This window comes from Carassius carassius, chromosome 11 (genome assembly GCF_963082965.1).
Source record: "Carassius carassius chromosome 11, fCarCar2.1, whole genome shotgun sequence".
NCBI lineage: Eukaryota > Metazoa > Chordata > Actinopteri > Cypriniformes > Cyprinidae > Carassius > Carassius carassius.
The window spans coordinates 25,778,767-25,799,544 of NC_081765.1; the positions used below are offsets into that span (position 1 = coordinate 25,778,767).

The 20,778-nt window shown below is 36.0% G+C and overlaps 1 protein-coding gene across 35 annotated transcripts in view; it reads left to right on the forward strand.

The window, feature by feature from the left end:
- LOC132153094 (CLIP-associating protein 1-like) overlaps positions 1 to 20,778 on the forward strand; it is a 100,151-nt gene that overhangs the window by 74,976 nt on the left and 4,397 nt on the right. For 2 of the 35 annotated variants that reach the window (XM_059562284.1, XM_059562310.1), the window contains 22 exons: positions 322 to 345; positions 1,527 to 1,634; positions 2,487 to 2,513; positions 3,444 to 3,599; positions 5,766 to 5,927; positions 6,602 to 6,664; positions 7,705 to 7,808; positions 9,734 to 9,757; positions 10,800 to 11,029; positions 11,292 to 11,355; positions 12,575 to 12,738; positions 12,840 to 12,918; positions 13,015 to 13,158; positions 14,197 to 14,292; positions 15,278 to 15,424; positions 16,141 to 16,247; positions 16,725 to 16,859; positions 17,268 to 17,415; positions 17,920 to 18,160; positions 18,581 to 18,637; positions 19,903 to 20,075; positions 20,211 to 20,339. In XM_059562284.1, coding sequence (XP_059418267.1) covers positions 322 to 345; positions 1,527 to 1,634; positions 2,487 to 2,513; positions 3,444 to 3,599; positions 5,766 to 5,927; positions 6,602 to 6,664; positions 7,705 to 7,808; positions 9,734 to 9,757; positions 10,800 to 11,029; positions 11,292 to 11,355; positions 12,575 to 12,738; positions 12,840 to 12,918; positions 13,015 to 13,158; positions 14,197 to 14,292; positions 15,278 to 15,424; positions 16,141 to 16,247; positions 16,725 to 16,859; positions 17,268 to 17,415; positions 17,920 to 18,160; positions 18,581 to 18,637; positions 19,903 to 20,075; positions 20,211 to 20,339 — 2,582 coding nt within the window. The remainder of the gene's footprint in view (positions 1 to 321; positions 346 to 1,526; positions 1,635 to 2,486; positions 2,514 to 3,443; positions 3,600 to 5,765; positions 5,928 to 6,601; positions 6,665 to 7,704; positions 7,809 to 9,733; positions 9,758 to 10,799; positions 11,030 to 11,291; positions 11,356 to 12,574; positions 12,739 to 12,839; positions 12,919 to 13,014; positions 13,159 to 14,196; positions 14,293 to 15,277; positions 15,425 to 16,140; positions 16,248 to 16,724; positions 16,860 to 17,267; positions 17,416 to 17,919; positions 18,161 to 18,580; positions 18,638 to 19,902; positions 20,076 to 20,210; positions 20,340 to 20,778) is intronic. The other 33 variants (XM_059562289.1, XM_059562290.1, XM_059562286.1 and 30 more) reach the window with 33 other exon arrangements.

Below are 20,778 nucleotides of genomic sequence, written 5' to 3' on the forward strand. Positions count from 1 at the left end.
TGAGAAATGTTCAGTATCCGTCCCAGGTCTCACCAGTTAACGTTTGACCACTAATTTGCTTGTTACTCTTGTCTGTATAATCTTTTCTCTGTACTGTTTTCTAATCCCATGATTCCTTATGAATGATCAAAGAGATTTCATTTCCTTACGCACAGTCACACTTGCTAGCTCCCAGGTGCTTCTGTGCAAGGCCCGTTTCTGAGCAGATCCCTGTCTTCCACGCTTCCACGGGCTTAACTGACTCTAACCTCTGCCTCTTATGCCTCTCCTCTCCTCCACCCTGCACTCCCTTGCTTTTATTTTTGTATTTTTGCCCCAAAGACGGTGCACCTGGTAAAATAGATGGTAAGATGTATGTGTATATGTATGTGTGTGTGTGTGTGCGTGTGTGTGTGAGAGAGAGTGTGAATGTCCACGCTCTGTGCTGTTGGAGGGATTCGAGCAGTGATTTTTGTCCCATTTGTCGATGATCAACTGTACACCTGGTGATATCTGACTATGCTGGTGGTCTGCATGACCTGTTTGCATGAAATATCCCCCTTTCTCTTGACAATAAATAACAACATTAGTTCAGGGAGATGAAAATGGTCACGTGTACTTCCTATTATCTGTTGTGTCACTGATAAACAGTCATTAAAACTAATTGGTCAAAAGTGTGGGAACCATGTACTGTATACAGGTTTGGTATTGGTTTAGTTTATGCTTTCTTCTGAGTTTATATAAAATCATTTCATACAGGAAATTTGTGTCAAAACAATCTATTTATTGTTTTACGAGATCTCAGTAGCTACACTACCATTCAAAAGTTTGGGGCTGGTAAGATTTATTTATTTATTTTTAAAAATCTTTTCGGAAGATTTCTCTCATGCTTCATTTATTAAAAAAATACAATACAAATAGAGAGATTGTGAAATATTCTTGCATTTTAAAATAACTGTTTTCATTTCGGCCAGTACTCTAGTCTTCAGTATCACCTGATCCCTCAAAAATAAATCTAATATGTTAATCTGATTCTCAAGAAACATTTTTTAGTTTTTTTAATCAATGTTTAAAAATGTAAAATTGTATTAAACTGTGCTGTTTAATATTTTTGTGGAAACCATGATTCATCTTTTTAGGAGTCTGATGAATATAAATTTCAAAACAACAGCCTTTATTTGAAATTTAAATATTTTGCAATAATTGAATGCATCCATGATGAACAAAAGTACACTTTTTTTATATATTTTATTGACCCTAAAAATTTTGCATGGTAGTGTATGATTTGATAAACATGTTTGCTCAAGAGCATATAATATTGTTTTGCGTTTATTTGAACACCAATCTTCTCTGTAGAGCATGTCATGTAATTCCTCTCATTCAGTATATATTTATTGTTTTATGAGGGAAATCTCTTTGTTTGTCCTCATCCCTTATTGTTAAGACCTCAGTTTGTCTATTTTTATGTCAGTCATTCTAAATCTCAGGCATTTTGTCACCTCATCTCATGCTCTGTTTTTTGTTTTTTTTGTTTTTTTTACCTACAGGTCGAGTGAGGACGAGAAGGCAGAGCTCAGGGAGTGCGGTCAGTGCCAACAGCACTGTTACAGACAGCCGTGGTCGAAGCAGAGCTAAAGTGGTCTCTCAGTCCCAACGTAAGTGTCTGTGTGAATGGATTTTTTTAAGAAACATAGCATGGTATTGTTTATAATCTACCATGGCTTAAGTGCTAAAAGCTTTAGTGTTATATTGTGTATATGTTGAAGTGTTAGTGATTGTTAATCAAATTAACAAACACTATTACATGGTTTTCTGAAATACTTTATTCTGTTCATTCATTCTGCTGTCACAACATTCAGCTGGCACATGTATTTACATATATTGGCCACTAAACTGTATTTTTAAACTGCTATATACAGCTATGGACATTTCATGTCTCATATCACTCCACAATTTCTTTTTGACATAATACAATTTTGACAATTTTGATTGTGGCATTATGACAATAATAATAATAATAATAATAATTAAGGTATTATTTTTATTTCTGTAATGAAGAAATTAATTTAGTAAAAAAATAATAAATGTAAATATCCTCTAAATATATATATATATATTTTAGGGGTTGAAATGGTACCAAGACATGTTTTCATGAAATTTACCTTCCTAGGGTCACTATACATAGATTGAAGCTTCAACCTTTATGTTAGGAGCTCAGAAACAGATAGATAACTATTGGTCTGCCACCACTATCATCTTCTATTTTGTTTCTGTCACCTTTGTATTTAATGTTTTCAAAACCCAGTTTGACATCCTGCTAACCATGAAGTTTATTCCACAATTATAGTTAAAGCCAATCTTTGGCATGACATGGGTAGATTTAAGTTTCTAGAGCACAAATAAACAAAAATTTTGCCTGATGCATCCTGGGTAACCATGTGTCACATCAAGCGTCTTTTGTAACTGGCTACTTTTCACCTGTCCGTTGCCTTGCTTCCATACACAAGGATCCAGATCAGCTAACCCTACTAGTGGTAAGGCCCCCCCCCCCCGTTCATCAGAATAAAGCATCGTTAATACCCTCAATATGAAACCTGCATGAATTACACCTCTACCATCAGGTTGCATGTCCTGCTTTAGCTTGATCTTTTTATTTGTGTTCAAATAGAGATCAGACATTATGATAGTTGAGTATTTGTTTTTGCTTTGATGTCTGTCTTTTATGTGTTTTTAAATGTGTCTGTAGCTTATATTATGTCACGTCACCATGCCTGATATTACTGTTTTCCCTGCAGCTCGAATAGACCTTGGATCTAAGCTCACCCAGTTTGTCTTTTTGTGTTTGTGTGTATTTCTTCAGAGCTAAGGTCTTGTCTTCATATATTTGCATACACATCTCAGTTTTTTCTAAGTGGTGGTTTCGTTCACCTAAACCGGAGATTTGTATTGTCATTTGGGCTATATGAATAAAGGAAGGCTTATATATATTTTTTAGTTTTCTGATCATTGTTGAGCAAATACTATTTAATATAATACTTTTTTATGGATGCTTTTCAGAGTTTTCAGCAGCTATTCTTCCATTCTTCAGGGTCACATGATTTTTCATAATAGATTTTTTTCTTTTTCTTTTTTTTCTGATTAAATAGACAGTTCAAAAGAACAGCTTTTAATTAAAATCAAAACAATTTGTAACATTGTCTTTTTTCTTACTTTTGATCAATTTAATCCATCCTTGCTGATCCAATGTTCACTTTATTAAAAAAAAATAAAAATACTCAATCCAAATTTTTTATGATAGTGTACATTTTCTAGCAATCATGGTATCATTAATTCATCAAATAATGTTATTAAAATAATAGGTGTTTTATAAAAAAAAAAGGTGCCTTGTTTTATTTATTATGGTAGTTTCTAAATAATTAGTCACCATGTTACTTATAGTAGTGTTGATATTATTTCCTTTGCAGCCGGCAGCCGGTCCAGTTCTCCAGGGAAGCTATTGGGACATGCATATGGCAGAATTCCTAGGGCCACTGCACCAGCAACACCATCAGACAAATACTCGAAGATCCCAAGAAGCCAGGGATGCAGCCGTGAAACCAGTCCCAGCAGACTGGGCATAGGTACATTTTTACATCTCATAGTTTTACCCCAAAGGATACCCACATACAGCAGACATAAAATAAATTAATTGCGAAACTCAAGTGGACCTAAACCAGTTCCTTGAGGAATCCCTTAACTGTTTCCCCGCCATTGACGAGTTATCTAGTCTTTTAGAAGACAACCCTTTCCTGCCAAAGACAAGTTTTTACGACATTTGGAGGTGTTATTACACATCTTCTGAATGAGTACAAAACCTCCTGAACAAACACACTTATGAACAGGACAGAGGAACGTGCAATCTCTTATGCAAACAGATGTGTATTAAAAATAATGCGATCATCAGCAATAGACAGCATATAAATGAAAACTGCATAATGTTAGGGAGTAAGATGTTGATCCAAGAAGAGGTATGTGTTGATGAAAGCGATTTACTAGATTTATGCTTTGATAAACGTACTGAATATCATCCAGATATAGTTTTTGGTAAAAAAAAAAAATTTGCTCAAAACTATACATTTTTATAAAACCTACCTATATTCAAATGTTGGAGAAAGAGTTAATAATATGCATGAAAACATGGAGATTATTCGTTACATTTTGTTGGAAAAGGTAGGAACTCATGGTAACCGTGGATGGCAGGAATTTTCAGAGCTTTACTTGCGAAAGAAAGAAGACTCTTAACTTTCATTTGCTGAATCATTGTTCCCTGCAAATCCTGTTAGATTCAACTACTGCAGATAGACGGAATGTCTTTTCACTGCGTGGAAGAAGCTCAGCATTCATTTAAATGGCTTATGCAAGTGTTTATGCCAACACTGACTCAGTGGCTACTCATTGCTGTGTTTTGCATGTGACCGATACATTGTTGAATGATGACAGACATGACTTAATGGCTTTCGTTCTTTCGTCAGCTTTTCTGGCAGTTTTTTGAGGTCATTGTGTGTGTCAGCCTATTTTGAAAAAATGTCCTGCCTTTTTAAAGATCTGACCAAAAAATGTCTAGCCAATTATATGACAAATTTTAATTTGACAGTAAGTTGTCTGTAAAACAAGAAGCACAAAACCATTTGGATATACAAAACTGATTATATTAAAAAGTTTAAATGCCTCTCAACTTTATATTAATGCTTTAAAGCTTAATCCAGTCATTTGTGTGTATGTTTTTATTTAAAGGGGCACCAAGCAAATATTTTTACACACAATAAGTTAATAGTGCTTTATTTTTTATAAATGTTCAAAAAAGAAAATTCCAGTCCAAGTTTTTTTGAAGTGGGGTTCACACTGACAACTATAAGCAGTGACAACGTGCCGGGAAGTAATGAGTGGTGGTGACCGTTATAAATATTTTTTGTCATATGAAAACATAAAATTTTCATTTAATGCAAAAGAACAGTGATGAACTATTAAGCAGAATGAGACATCGCAGCTCACCTGTCAGAAACCGCATGGAGGAATATAATTTTTTGGAAACCTGTGTCAGAAATTGTCAGTGTTGATTCATGAGAGCTTGATTCATGCATTTATAATCCTCCTGCACATGACATGATGCATAATGGACTGCTACAATTTATTTACAAACTCCAAATTTGAATTTATAGCAGCAAGAAAACTGATTTATTGTCAAAATAGAATTGCATCTTATTTTTACTGATAGTACATTACCATTCAAAAGTTTAGGTTTGGTAAGATTTTTTTTAAAAATGTTTTTTAAAGTGTCTTATGCTAACCAAGGCTGCATTTAATTGACCAAAAATGCAGTAATGTTGTGAAATATTATTACAATTTAAAATAACCGTTTTCTATTTGAATATATTTTAAAATGGAATGTATTCCTGTATTAGCAAAGCTGAATTTTCAGCATCATTACTTCAGTGCCACAGTGTAATTATTTTAATATCATTTATGGGTGTCAGTATAAAGTGTAAGGCTTTGGTCGTGAAATCTGTTTGACAATCAAATAAAATGTAACAATATGTAAAGTTACTTGGTGCACCTTTAACACTGCATGTTCAGAAACTTCCTAAATGTTGTCAGTCTAATTCAAAATGTTCAGCTTAAGCCTTGTGCTTTAAATGTTTAACTTTTGTAAAGCATAAGGACCCCAGTATTGGCCATCCCAATCCCACCCTCCCTCCTCTTTCTCTGACTCTACGGCCTCACTAATGCCCTAACCTGTGTTCTAACAGCTAGGCTGTGTGGTAAAGCTCTTCTTCCTGCCACTTCTTCCTATCGCACGCTAGCCCGGAGCAGTCGCATCCCCCGCCCCAGCATGAGTCAGGGGTGCAGCCGGGACACCAGTCGCGAGAGCAGCCGTGACACAAGCCCCGCTCGGGGCTTCACTCCTCTTGGTGAGTAAAGCACAAAAGTGGCTGATGGAGTCCAAACAACAAAATCAACCAATCCTTTCCAATTCGCTATAACAAAACTTCTCCCTCTGATTCTGTTTGGCCTTAACTTATGGCCATTATTCCTAGTATGTGGGAAATGAACTGTTGTTTGCTCGCCTCTATGCATGCACTAATATGTTGTTGAGGTGCTTTATTAATCTGTGCTGCTATGTCTTTAAGGTTGTAATTAAATTTATTGGAGGTTTTGTTGGTTTGTCCATAAAAATGGATTTATGGCATTTCATATTGTGAATAAAAACAGCTGGTCTGATCTTTAAAATAATTTGCACGGAGGAACAATAACAGAAAAGTATTGCAATCTTTAAATATTAAAAATAGTTACTATTAATTTAGATAAATGTGAAAATTACATATCAGATGAAAATAGAATTAGAAATGTTACCTCCACAACTAACTGATTTGAAGTTAAATTACTAAAACTAAAATGGAAAAAATAAATTAAAGCTAAATAAAAAATATAAAATAAAAATGAAACAAGCAAAAATTCAAATTAAACATTTGAATAATAAAATTAAAAAAAAAATGTTTTGTGTTACTGCCACGGATGGTGCTCAGAGTTCTAGTGTAGCACTAACCGTCCCTGGGGTGTCACCCCTCTTCCTGTCCCCTTGCAGCCTCCCGACGTCACTCTCGCTCCACCAGCGCGCTGTCCACGGCCGAACCCGTGGGCCAGTCAGGTGACCTGCATGACCCCTCCCCAGGCCCCCCCAGACAAGGCCAATCACCAGCATGCCTTCATATTTTACCTTTTTTTTTTTTTTTGAAAGGCAAATTCGACTGGGTTTGCCAGATCAAGCTACGACCTTCACACTTCACGTCATTGTTAGATGTAGATGGGAATTATCTGTTCATTTGTTAAATTATATTACCAGCATCTTTGCTCTCTTTTCTCACCATAAACATCAGCATCCATCTTAGTTGAGGTTGTTTTAATTTGCATTTCCGTTTCCGTTCAGTTAATGGTGTGTGTTCACCAAAAACCACTTCAGTTGTGTATTCTTGCCATAACCATTTATTTAAAAAAACAAAAAAAACAACAACTTTGCATTGGTGTTGTTGTTGATAATGAATCTAAAAGGATTTTTATTTGTGGCTTTTTGTGCTGTAAGCATCAGAGTAGTTCAGTTAAGTTTTTTTTGGATTGTTTGAATTTAATCCTTTGTTTTGTGGGACCCATAATTCACACACATTTGACACTTTATTTTCCAAGAAGCTACTTTATTGAAGCTGTATGGTTTGTTTGTTTGTTTGTTTGTTTGTTTATTTATTCATTTTTTCATCATCTTACTTTTGATCATCTTGGCTTTTAATGTGAAATGTGTTATTTCTAGTGCCACTAAACAGAATTTCAGTTAGTTTGTTAAATTGGAATGAATGGGGCAAACGTGTTAACATTTGCTCTACTAATAGCATCAGTTTGGGACAGGCCTATCTGATTGGCAATCTAATGGTGGATGGGTGATTGAAATTACACATTTTCACCTTCTTTAAGTTTTTAAGCAACCATAATGTTATGTGTTGGGTTGTATCAGACTGTCTTGATTCTCTCAATGTCTACTTGTCAACCTAACGTTTTTTTTTTTGTCTTTCTTGAGAAATTAGCCTAATTGGTTGAAAAAATGTTTATGACCTGACTTTGAAATGATGGCGTTGAAAGTACGTTTTTCGTAACACATTGTCCATTCTCACGGTCTCATCCTTTGTTCGAACTCTACAGATCGCTTAGGCCTGATCCATCAGGCTCGCATTTCTGCATCGGTCAATGCTATGAGGGTGCTCAACACTGGCACAGAAGTGGAGGCTGCTGTGGCTGATGCTTTGGTAAGAATCTCACAGACATGAATATGATGAACTGAAATATGCCTCACTCTCATAATCTTATCTAGGATTACAGAAGTGATGCTTCTGTATGGCTCAACTATTTGTCTTGTGTTGCCCTAAAAACACCCACAGAAAAATTATATTTTAGGAAATGAGAAGTGTTCATTATGGGGTATTTTGTATATAGACATGTTAGGCAGGATTTTCATGGTTCGCCAGCAGTTTGCAGTTCTCTGGCAGTTGATGTACTCTGTTTTAAAAAAATTATAATAACATATACAGTACAGACCAAAAGTTTGGACACACCTTCTCATTCAAAGAGTTTTCTTTATTTTCATGACTATGAAAATTGTAGAGTCACACTGAAGGCATCAAAACTATGAATTAACACATGTGGAATTATATATGGAATTATATACATAACAAAAAAGTGTGAAACAACTGAATGTCATATTGTAGGTTCTTCAAAGTAGCCAACTTTTGCATTGATTACTGCTTTGCACACTCTTGGCGGAGGATAAGTTCATCCGAGTCACCAGCCTCAGAAATCGCAGGTTAACAGCAGCTCAGATTAGAGACCAGGTCAATGGCACACGGAGTTCTAGCAGCAGACACATCTCTAGAACAACTGTTAAGAGGAGACTGTGTGAATCAGGCCTTCATGGTAGAATATCTGCTAGGAAACCACTGCTAAAGAAAGACAACAAGCAGAAGAGACTTGTTTGGGCTAAATAACACAAGGAATGGACATTAGACCAGTGGAAATCTGTGCTTTGGTCTGATGAGTCCAAATTTGAGATCTTTGGTTCCAACCACCGTGTCTTTGTGCAACGCAGAAAAGGTGAACGGATGGACTCTACATGCCTGGTTCCCACCGTGAAGCATGGAGGAGGAGGTGTGATGGTGTGGGGGTGCTTTGCTGGTTACACTGTTGGGGATTTATTCAAAATTGAAGGCATACTGAACCAGCATGGCTACCACAGCATCTTGCAGCGGCATGCTATTCCATACGGTTTGCGTTTAGTTGGACCATCATTTATTTTTCAACAGGACAATGACCCCAAACACACCTCCAGGCTGTGTAAGGGCTATTTGACCAAGAAGGAGAGTGATGGGGTGCTGAGCCAGATGACCTGGCCTCCACATTCACCGGACCTGAAACCAATCGAGATGGTTTAGGGGTGAGCTGGACCGCAGACAGAAGGCAAAAGGCTACTTTGAAGAACCTACAATGTGACATATTTTCAGTTGTTTCACACTTTTTTGTTATGTATATAATTCCACATGTGTTAATTCATAGTTTTGATGCCTTCAGTGTGAATAGTCAAGTCATGAAAATAAAGAAAACTCTTTGAATGAGAAGGTGTGTCCAAAATTTTGGCCTGTTCTGTATATATAATTGTAAAGTTATTATAGTATTAATGTTTTAATTCAAATACAAATATTAAACTAGAATTAATATTAAAATGCATAATGGAAAAATGTATTACATCAATTAATGCATAAATGAATTAAACCAATATTTTAGATTAAAAATTAAATTAAGATTTTTTGTAAAATTAAATGTTTTAGATTAGATATTTCAGTTTATTGTATTATTACAATGGTGCATATAAATGAAAATTTAAGTGGGGGAATTTATTTAGGGAAAAACAGTGCTAATGTAACTGTTTTATTTATTTATTTTTTTAAATAAAAAAGGTAAATTAAAATGGTGACCATTCACAGTGTCTTATTATTATTCCCTTATACATTCATCTACATTTTGATCTTTATGTGGGGAAAACCCCTTTTTTTGTCCTTATGTGCCAACTGCCTAGCTATATTATGAGGGTGCAGTTTTCAAATTGTGTCTTTTCTGCAAAAACATTGCTCCCTCTGAAATCTCTGCGTCTCTTTGCTCTTCCTCTATTGGTTGTCTTCAGCTGTTAGGAGACTCCAGGAATAAGGTAGTGCTTCTGTTTATATACTGCTTGTGTTTCCATTTTTATTCACTAATCAGAATGACTTATTCCATCGTGAACTGTCAAGCAAATATCAAGAGCATTTTGTGCTCCACAAACATTTGCGCTGCTTTCATTAATTTGCTTAGTGACCCTCTCCTCTGCACAGTCCCATAATTTCCTGCACAAGCACCATAAGATGCATTTCATTCATTTTGCTATCAGTTTGGCATTAATCTCTTCATTTTATTATCTGTATGTCACCCTGTGTTATTGCTTTGGAAAATGTATATCATCATTAATTCACATTTGACAACACAGCAGGATTAAGTTGTAAACAGGGCAGCTGTTATGCATCAGCATGACACATTCCCTGTGCTACATAAGTAGATGTAATTACCCAGCGTGCCGCGCTCTTCACTTACGTCATATGTACACACTGTACTAATGACAGGGACTCGAGTGTTTGTTAATGCATTGCCAACTGCTGGAAATTGTCTTTGACCAATTTGAATTATTCATGACTGCCACAGCAAATATCTGAGTTGTTTCTTCACACTCAAGTGCTGAGACAGCTGAAGAGCTCCAAGGCCACATACACACTGGAGCTTATTTCAATTATTTATTTGAATAATAACGGAATTTTACAACCAAATTCACTGCAGAAAAATCCAGGAAGTGGATTAAAATGTGTAACTTGTTACATCTCTGCCATATTTAATGGTAGTTTATGAAAAGTTTGCTTTAATACATATCTGATCTACAAACTATTGTTAAGATCACTTTGTCAACCATCACAAGTTAGGAGCAACCATTGAATTATTCTGTACGCACAGAAATCACTTTGGCCAGAGTCCCAAAGTTAGTATTAAATGAAACTAAACCCTTGTTATTTTTAAAAGCTGCATGGCTTTTCCATATCAACAGCATACTTACTATATGTTTGAGTAATGCAGTGTAAATTGTTGAATGAACTCCCTTTGCTGGTCTATTAATAGTTTTGTCACCTTCCTGTTGAACCTACTAATGTGCTCCATGCTCTCCTCAGCGCAAGCCTTTGAGAAGGAGGTACGAGTCGGATGATGATGCCAACAGCGACGCATCCAGCGCCTGCTCAGAGCGTTCCTATAGTTCCCGTAATGGAGGCATTCCTCACTACCTGCGTCAGACAGAGGACGTTGCTGAGGTGCTAAACCACTGCGCCAGTTCCAACTGGTCCGAGAGGAAGGAGGGCTTGCTGGGTTTGCAAAACCTGCTAAAGAGTCAGCGCATTCTTAGGTGGGGGCCTTCAGAACAACACAAATGGTCTCTTGGTTGTTCGGTGGCATTTCATTTTTCTACAGGACAGGAAGTAGAAAGTAGTCAGTCATTATCTTGCAAGTTTTCGTTTGTTGCTCATTTAGTGTATTTTTATAGGCCATTCTAAAATGATGCATGTGCAAAGTCACAGTTGTCTTACAATGGCTTTTTATGCTTTTTTTTTTTTGTCGTATTCTGATTGTGAACAGGCTTCTAATCATCATATTTTTGTGTGTGTCAGCCGTGTGGAGCTCAAGAGGCTGTGTGAGATCTTCACCAGGATGTTTGCAGATCCTCACAGCAAGGTAACCTATGTGAGGACACATCCTTTCAACAAGGCTGCTCTGATCACACTTAATCTACTTGCGCTGACTGGATTAATAGTAGCATTCCAAATAAAGGATTGAAGGATAACTTAAATGTGTTGCATCATGTGAAATCATCCTAAATTATTCATGTTACAATAGACTAAATAAGTAGCTTTCATCACTATGGATTCTGCTCAATTTAAAATGTTTGTCTGGCAAACAATGTGTTTGTGTAGAACTCGAAAATGGAATGAGATTGCACTAATGGAATGTGTTTTTTCCTGTTGTTTGCATGGTCTGCTTTGGTGTGGATTTTAACAATAGAGAGTAAGTGGATATTATATATACCTGAACCATTTTGTTATATAAATGAATTATGTTCTATTCTTACATAAATGGGTTCATTCATCATCATATACATCACATTATAACCACCAACACTATAATTATTGCTCATACTTAGTTAACCGTTTGTTTTGAACCCCTAACCCTAAATATTAAACAGAATCACAAAACTCATGCCACATCGTCATGATTGATATAACAAAGCAATGCTGCCTGTTAAGGAGAGTTGTTCTATTATATAATTGGGAAACACTTTACAATAAGGCTCCATTAGTTAATGTATTAACTAACATAAACAATACATTTATTACAGTATTCATTAATCTTTGTTAATGTTAGTTAATGAAAATACAGTTGTTCATTGTTCGTTTGTTAATTCACAGTGCATTTATTAATTTTAAAAATAACAAGCACAACTTTTGATTTTAATAATGCATTAGTAAATGTTGAAGTTAACATTAAGATAAATAAATACTGTAGAAGTATTTTTCATGCTTAGTTCATGTTACTCAAGTAGTTAACTACTGTTAACCAATGAACCTTATTGTAAAGTGTTACCTATTATTGTATTATATTATTATATTATATCAGGGTCGTCAAACTCAATTCCTTGGAACAAAACTCTGTAGGGCTCCAGCCCTCCAGGAATTGAGTTTTACACCCTTATTATAAGTGATCCGATTTATAAACAGACTTACAGACCATAAACTATATACAAAAAAAAGTTTCTCAAACACATTCACAGTTTTATCAGAGAATGTAGAAAATATTTTTCTAATACATTTGTGAGACAGGCATATAAAGCCATTAGTACATTTATAAAAGATTGTGCAGTATAGCAGTTGCATGATGTTTAATGTTCTGCTTCCAGGTGTTTAGCATGTTCCTGGAGACTCTAGTGGATTTCATCACCGTGCACAGAGAGGATCTCCAAGACTGGCTCTTTGTACTGCTCACTCAGCTACTAAAGAAAATGGGAGCTGACCTCTTAGGCTCAGTCCAAGCTAAGGTCCAAAAGGCTCTGGATGTCACAAGGTTGGTCTTAAGCGATAGTCCTAATTTTTTTCTTTTTGATGCTTAGAGCTTTTTGTGCCACCAAAATGATTTCTTGTTTGTTTGTTTTATCAATTTCTCAGGGAGTCTTTCCCCTTCGACCAACAGTTTAACATCCTAATGAGATTCATTGTTGATCAGACTCAAACTCCCAATCTGAAGGTAAGATGATGCATGCCATGACTGGTTACAAATCCCCAGTTCCAAATTCAGTGTGCCGAGTCTTTTTATTCTTATTATCTTGGTGTTATAATGCAGGTGAAGGTGGCCATCCTGAAATACATTGAGTCCCTAGCACGGCAGATGGACCCTGCAGACTTTGTGAACTCAAGTGAAACCAGATTAGCTGTGTCTCGCATTATCACCTGGACCACTGAACCCAAGAGCTCTGACGTTAGAAAAGTGAGTTTCCATGGAGATGTGCTTACAGACAGTGCACAAATCAATGCTGTAGTGGTGCTCAAAATATAAGATGTTTGTTTAAAAAGCTTTTTTCTAGGTTGATTCTGACGGATTTCTTTGTGTGAATTCTGTCATCATTTACTATTGTTCACTCTCATGTCATACCAAATAGCTTTGGTTTCTACATTTTGAATATCCTGACAAGTTTTCAGAAGCCATGAAATAGCTTTATGTAAGAAACAAACCCAAATTTAACCCTGCAATGCCTAACATTAAAAATACAGTAATAGCCAGATTCTTTTAAAATTGAAGTTTACTGAACCTTTAGACAAAATCTTTAAAAATGCATTATATTATATATGCATTATATGTTTTGTTGTTGTATCGTATTTGATCTGTTGTATCATATCTGTACTTTATACATTTTGTTCAGAATTCAGTTAAAATTTCACATCAAAAAAGACACAACCTGAAGAGGGATATTTGTAAAATTTAAAGGCCTTCTGCCTATTAAAAAAATATATAAACTACCATTCAGATGACAAAAGACATGTAGCATAATTTTGCATGTTGATCATTTAGAGAAAACTTGTGTATTAAATATGATACAGTAGGCTGTATAGGGTTAAGTTATTGACTGTAAAAACTTGAGCCATTGGGTTTGACGTCAGTAACATTAAATATCATTGTTTCTCACATGTCTTGTGACTGGTGCCATATTTGATTAAAAATTAATTAAAAAATTACCCATTTGTGTTTGATTGAAGAAAGACATCATGCAGGTTTGGACATGAGGTTGAGTTAATGATGACAGAAAACTGACCCTTTAAGAATCAGCCTCAGAAAGGCTTTGTTATTGAATATGTAGTGTTGCTTTTTTTTGTCTCAGTCACTGGGTTATTAGTTTTAAAATGTAGGTTGAACATCAGTTAATCACAATGAACAGATCCCAATATCAGTTGCTGTCTAAAGGCAACCCTTGGTCATCCGTTTCTCTTTTATTGTCTGTAACCGTCTTGCCCTGATACGATGGCCCAGACCCTTCATAACTGGGCATGTGAGGAGTTGTCAGGCAGGCCCACCACTACAGCTCTACTTCCTGGAGAGGGTCACCTGGAAGAGAGGTGCAAGCAGGTAGAGCCAATCCAACGGCCTAACCACCAACCAGCACGTAACCGCTGCACCTAACCGTGTGTCCTCTCTTCACTCTAATCTGTCTCATTGCCTTGCCAAGTGACTGCTGAATACAATCTCCTAACATGCAATTCTCCAGAAGTCTAAAGAAAGCAGTGATCTATTCTTTATTTTATTTTATACCACATCAATAATTGAGTGCGTTTTAAAGTTTCCTTTCGAATCTCAATTGCTGTAGTGCTCCACTGTTTAGTTTCTTTTGTGTGAATCAATTTCCTTGCATGTGTTTCACATTGAACAGAACTGGATTGTGATGACATTTGAGGTCTCTTTAAACAGAGTAAAATATACAAGTCAAATTAACCAGGGTTGGGAATCTTGCCTGTGCTGAACTGCTGTTGTCATTATGATAACGGTGATATTTTGTGGGTCGTCTTTTTGTTTATCTGAGCAAAATTATCCATCAAGAATTATATAATGCCTTTTTATACGATTTGAAATGACAGTTTATTCATGATATGTTGATCTTTTGAAATCTGAAATGATCACACTTGACAACATGCATTTTTAACGCTTTCTTCCTGATTTAATTTTTCATATAATGACTAAGAAACTAGATGGAGAATGTTAAGAGGAATTGGAAACAGGATCGTCTCTTATGATTCCCATCCCTGACGTTAAAGGCCCTTACAAACTAGAGAAAGCTCTGATGGAGCTTTTGACAAATAGGATTTTGACAAAGCTGGACCAGCTCTCATAAATGTCCTATGTCAAAGGATGTCTGACACAGTGTAAACTCTAGTGTGTTGGTACCATGACGGGTCCAGGGTCTTCTGTTCTTAGTAACTCTGCAGTTCTTATACAGTCTCTCTTTCTATCCTGAGTTATCACCGCCGGCATTTCTCGGAATGTATAAGTGCGCTCCGGGTCATTGTGCAGTTAGTGGTTGTACTGTATCTCATGAAGTGTGTGCTGTGTTGTGCAGGCTGCCCAGGTGGTGCTGATCTCACTCTTTGAGCTAAACACTCCTGAGTTCACCATGCTGCTGGGTGCTCTGCCTAAAACATTCCAGGATGGAGCCACCAAGCTCCTGCATAGCCATCTGAAGAACTCGAGCAACACCAGCAGAGTGGTAAGATCTCTGATGAGATTTTATGTTAAAAGATAAAACATATGCTACCATTAAAAAGTTTTTTTTTTTTTTTTAAGTCTGTTATGGTTGCGAAGCAGTAATTACAGTAATATTGTGAAATATCACTGCAATTTAAAATAACTTTTATTTTATTTATTTTAATTTACAAGTTATTCCTGTGACTTCAATGTCACGTGATCCTTCAGAAATCATTCTGTTTTCAATGTTGATAATGGTTGTGTTGCTTAATATTTTTGTGGAATCTGTGGTGCTTTTTATTTATTTATTTTTTCAGGATTCTTTGACAAATAGAAGTTTTAAAAGAAAAACATTGTAACAATATCTGAAGTTAAAATTAGCTTTTGAAAGAGGCATTTCCTGTTTTTTTCTTTTCTTTTTTTTAAACTCTAGAACATGTAAATTAGAAAATATTTGTATAGCTTGATTCGAGCTAAAGTAGCTGAATTTACTATGCCATTCACAGATTTAATAGTTTATAATAAATATAATCTTGCCAAAATATTTTGGAAACTTCATAGTCTATATCTTCATTCAAGTATAGAGACAGATATTGACATGTCAGTCTGCTTAAGAAAATTGAGTATATTTTACTTTAGTGATAACGATCTTCCTGTAATATTGTTTTGTAGCTGATCTGTTGTTTAGCCCAAGCTGAAATGATTTAGCTTACAGTTTCATCTTTATCTCCTTCACAGAGTTCACCAAGCAATACAATGGGCCGCACGCCACCCCGGCACCCCACCAGCAGGACCAGTCCTCTCACCTCGCCCACAAATTGCTCCCACGGGGGTCTGTCACCCAGGTAACACATCCTCTTCCCATATGCTGACCACACTAATGTATGATCTCAATCTTGGCATGAATACCCTCTACAGCAGTTTCAAGAGCCTGTCGCCCTGTTTTATTTAACATGTACTAAACGTCTGACTGGGACTTGATGTGTTGTTTTCTTCACAATTTCGCTTTATAACCTGAAACCCTTAAAATGAATTTCTGCATTTCTGGGGTGGGAGCCATGGGGTGAGAGCAGTGATCCTCAAATGCAGGAAAGTGGATCTCGCGAGCCAGATTTGAGGGTCACTGACCTAGAGAGTCATCCTCTCGTGAAGGGTCTAAAACTCTTTTAAAGAGACCTGCAGAACAACATAGATGACGATTTAGGGGTTTCTGGTCCTCTTAAACTTATTAACCCATGACAACAGTCGGACTGGACCACTCTGTTTTTCTCTCTTCCTCTTCTGCCCTGTTCTCTCCCTCTCTGGCCGTTCTGTGGGCACAGTCGGTTATGGGGTTGGAGTGTCGATGGGCTCTTAAAGCACCCTTCTCCCTCTCCTCCTCCTCCTACTCCTCCGTCTCACCCCTCTATTCCTGCAGGCCCCTCCCTCAGGGCCTTCCGCTGCACGCTCTCACCAAGGTAACTCACCCGCTAGCCGATCACAATGAGGAGGGGCGGGATGGGTGCTTAGATTCCCACCCACTCCCAGGCTAACAAGTGCTTGTATGCACAAATATAAGAGGCCATGGTTTGACATCATTCCAAATACAGACTTCCCCCTGTGGATGGTGGATGATTAAAATGTAAAGCTAAGAAACGATACTATGTGAAGGAATTATAATGCATGTGAAATTTTTGTACAGGAATTAACTGACTCCCCATGTTTGCAGCAACCACTTATTCACCCCGTACGTGCATGTTGCAGTTGTCCCCTCAAATTTGTTTTATATTTTGTATGCTTTGGCTTTCTTGTTTATGTGAGTTGTTTGCAGTCCATCCAACGTCAGTGTTTTTCCCTCTTTTCCCTGTATAATTTTTTCCCTTCAGTATGCTGGAGTATGACACAGAGAACATGAATTCTGATGAGATCTTCAGCTCGCTGCGCGGTGTCACAGAAGCCATTCAGAGCTTCAGTTACCGCAGCCAGGAGGACCTGAATGAGCCAATCAGACGTGACGGGAAGAAGGATGATGCTGTGAGTGCTTTAATAGTAGAAAACAGGAACAAGTGCACAGATGGGGAATTTAATAAACCCAATTTGTGTGTTTTTTTGCAATTATTAAATAAATTAATAAGCACATTATTATTATTATTATTAATTGTAAAATACAATATATTAATAGTAATATTTTTGCTATTATTTATTAATAATAAAAAACACACAAGTAGAGGTCATTAAATTGGGTCTTTAAAATTACAAATAAAATAGTTAATACAAATGGGGTCATAAAATAATAAAATACTTAATACTTAAAAAATAAAAAGAATAATACATTAGTATTATTATTATTATTACAGTTATTTATTTAGAATTCCAAAAATAACTGAGAGTATGGTTAGATCCACATGTAATTTTGATTCTTTTCACTCGCTTTTGCTGACATTTGATTTTTTTTTATCTTTTTTTTTTAATTTTTTTTACAAATTATGCTGCCTTATTTGGCACATATTTAACTCTCTTTCTTTCTTCCTGTCTTAGGCTGGAAAGGAAGGGGCATCTCCGGGGTCTGATGCAAGACTGGGATTGGATGTAATGGAAGGGGGTCGAACCGCTTTGGATAACAAGACATCTTTGCTTAACACACCGTCCCCGAGGTCTTTTGCTGTGCCGCGGTCAAGAGAGTTCGCACCCTATGGCTATGGAGACACGATCACGGCCTATGACAAAAGCGCCCTGAAGGAGGCTGTTTTTGATGACGACGTGGAGCAGTTCCGAGACTGTGAGTCAATACGCCGCTCTAAGCTCATACCTCCACGTCATCTGTACTCCATACTGCAGAAGTCCAAAAAGTCATTCTTTCACCATCCCTACACTCTCAACATATATTAAGTAGAAACAGTAAATAAATATCTTAATGAAAATGTATATAGAAAAAAATAATAATACTTTATGAAGGTATTTTTTTTAAGTCAAGATTGCTAAAAAAGTGGGCAGACACTGTTGTTTGCGGAAATTGCACCTTTCAACCCTAAAGCTATTCGACAGTGAGCAACATGATTAGCAGAGACCATAACAAAACATTAAGTGATTGACTCCCGTGAGTGTCAGATATGCAGGTGTAGCACGTAGGATAGTGGAGTTTGTGTGTCATCATGTCCCCTGCTGTTCCCCAACCCTTCCTGTCCCTCCCCTTCTACAGGCCGTCGGCAAGACTGTGGTGAGAACAAGATGGTGCATCCCAAGGGCTTTACTTCTGGTAAAGACCTGCACACTTAAACAAGACTGTTGCACTTTTCTTCATTTACTTCCACCCTTCCACCTCCTGTCTTTCGGTGTCATCCATCTCAGTTTCTCAATATGATGTGATGTCAACCTTTCTTAAATGACACTATTGCTTTGCTAACAGGGTCATGTGATAACTGCTAAAGGCCACCTTCAATGATATAAGGCAATAGGGTCATTCATGTAGGTGACTGTATGTTCTAATTATATGGGACGATAGTGTTGATTCACATGTGTTTTGGTTAACAACTAATAAAGTAGTAAAACTAAGGTGCAAGGTAAAGGAGCAGACTAAATGAAGAAAAACCTTGAAAAGGCCTCTTGTTGATGTTGGTAATAAATAAACTGTGCTAAAGTGAATATGCAGTTCTACTTTTTTCTTCATTTAGTTTACAACTAACAGAGCTTCACTGTTTGCAAACACATCGTTGCAACTCATTTTATCTTGGAAGCAAATATGATTAACCTGTGTGATTAACCTGAGTGAACAATGCACCTTTCTCACTACTAACAAAAATTAATGTCTAAACATTATTACTTTGCACATTGCTGTCTAGTAATGATATGAATGAATGATGCATTTATATAGCATTTTAATGTGTATTTTATACCCAAAGCACTTTACAATCATGTGGGGGGGGGGGGGGGGGGGGTCTCTCCTTAAACATAGAAGGTTGAATCTTACAAAAAAAAAAATTCAAGCAAGTTGTCTTTTTTTCTTTAGTTTTTTTTTGGGTTGTTTCCATTATATTGTTTCATTTAATTGATAATTGTAATTACTGTCATCTAGTATTTTTTTGTGTGTATTACAATGAATGTGAATTAAAAAATAAAATGTCACTACAAAATCCAAAAAGTACCGCCATAATGTATAGATTTTTAACAATTTAATAGTTTAAAGTTCATTTATTATTTATATTTAATACATTTTGTATATTAAATGTATATTTGTATTTATTATATTTCTCTATTACATTATATGTATATTTTATTAGTTATATTTAATATATTTAATTATTTTTTCTAGTTTTTCTTAATAAGATTTAATTTTTTATTTTTTCAGCTTTTGAGGTGAAATATGAGACAGGCATTTTCTTGAGTTTTCATAAATTCAGAATAATATAGAATATTATATATTCAAAACAGAAAAAAAAAACCAGTACGATTAAAGCAGGACAACAACAGCTTGTTTATGCAGCTTGTCTTCAGCTCTGACTTGAATAATTTTGATTCATACAGATCTGGTGGCAGACTTACTGAAGGAGTTGTCTAATCACAATGAACGAGTGGAGGAGAGGAAGGGGGCTTTGATCGAGCTGTTGAAGATCGCTCGTGAGGACAGTCTGGCTGTGTGGGACGAACACTTCAAAACTATCCTATTGCTGCTATTGGAGACACTCGGGGACAAGGATGTGAGTTAATGCATCATATAAAAATTGACGCATTCTATATAATCCTGAAGTCATCCATATATCAATTCGATTTTTGTGTCTGTATGTATCTGTATTGGTTAATAATGATAGTATGCATTCTGTCTGATTATTCAGCACACTATCCGAGCGCTGGCCTTACGGGTTCTGAAGGAGATTCTGAGGAACCAGCCAGCACGCTTCAAGAACTATGCAGAACTCACAATCATGAAAACACTAGAGGCCCATAAGGACACTCATAAAGAGGTTAGAATCCGCCGCCTTAAAATATTCACAACTAATCTGTTTTAACATCCAGATGATATTTAAGCTATACAGTATTGTGATGATTATCCTCTCAAATCATACTGCAAAAAGTTGTGAATAAAGTATCACATTTCTTCTTTGGGTTGTTTGTTCCTTATAGCAGGGGCGAAATGTATTTGGTATTCTGTAATTTAAAATTCTTTTCAGTTTTCTCAAATGTTTTTATAAAAACTAGAATTTGAATAACAATAATGTGTGATGGTGAAGAAAAAAATCCATTAATTATAATACTATACTTATTAATGTAATTTTACATTTCTTTAAAAAAAAGGCTACATGTATTTTTTTAATAAAAAATACAGTTATAAAAGTAATATTGTGAAATGTTTTTACAATTTAAAATAACACTTTTTCTATTTTGATGTATTATAAAATGTAT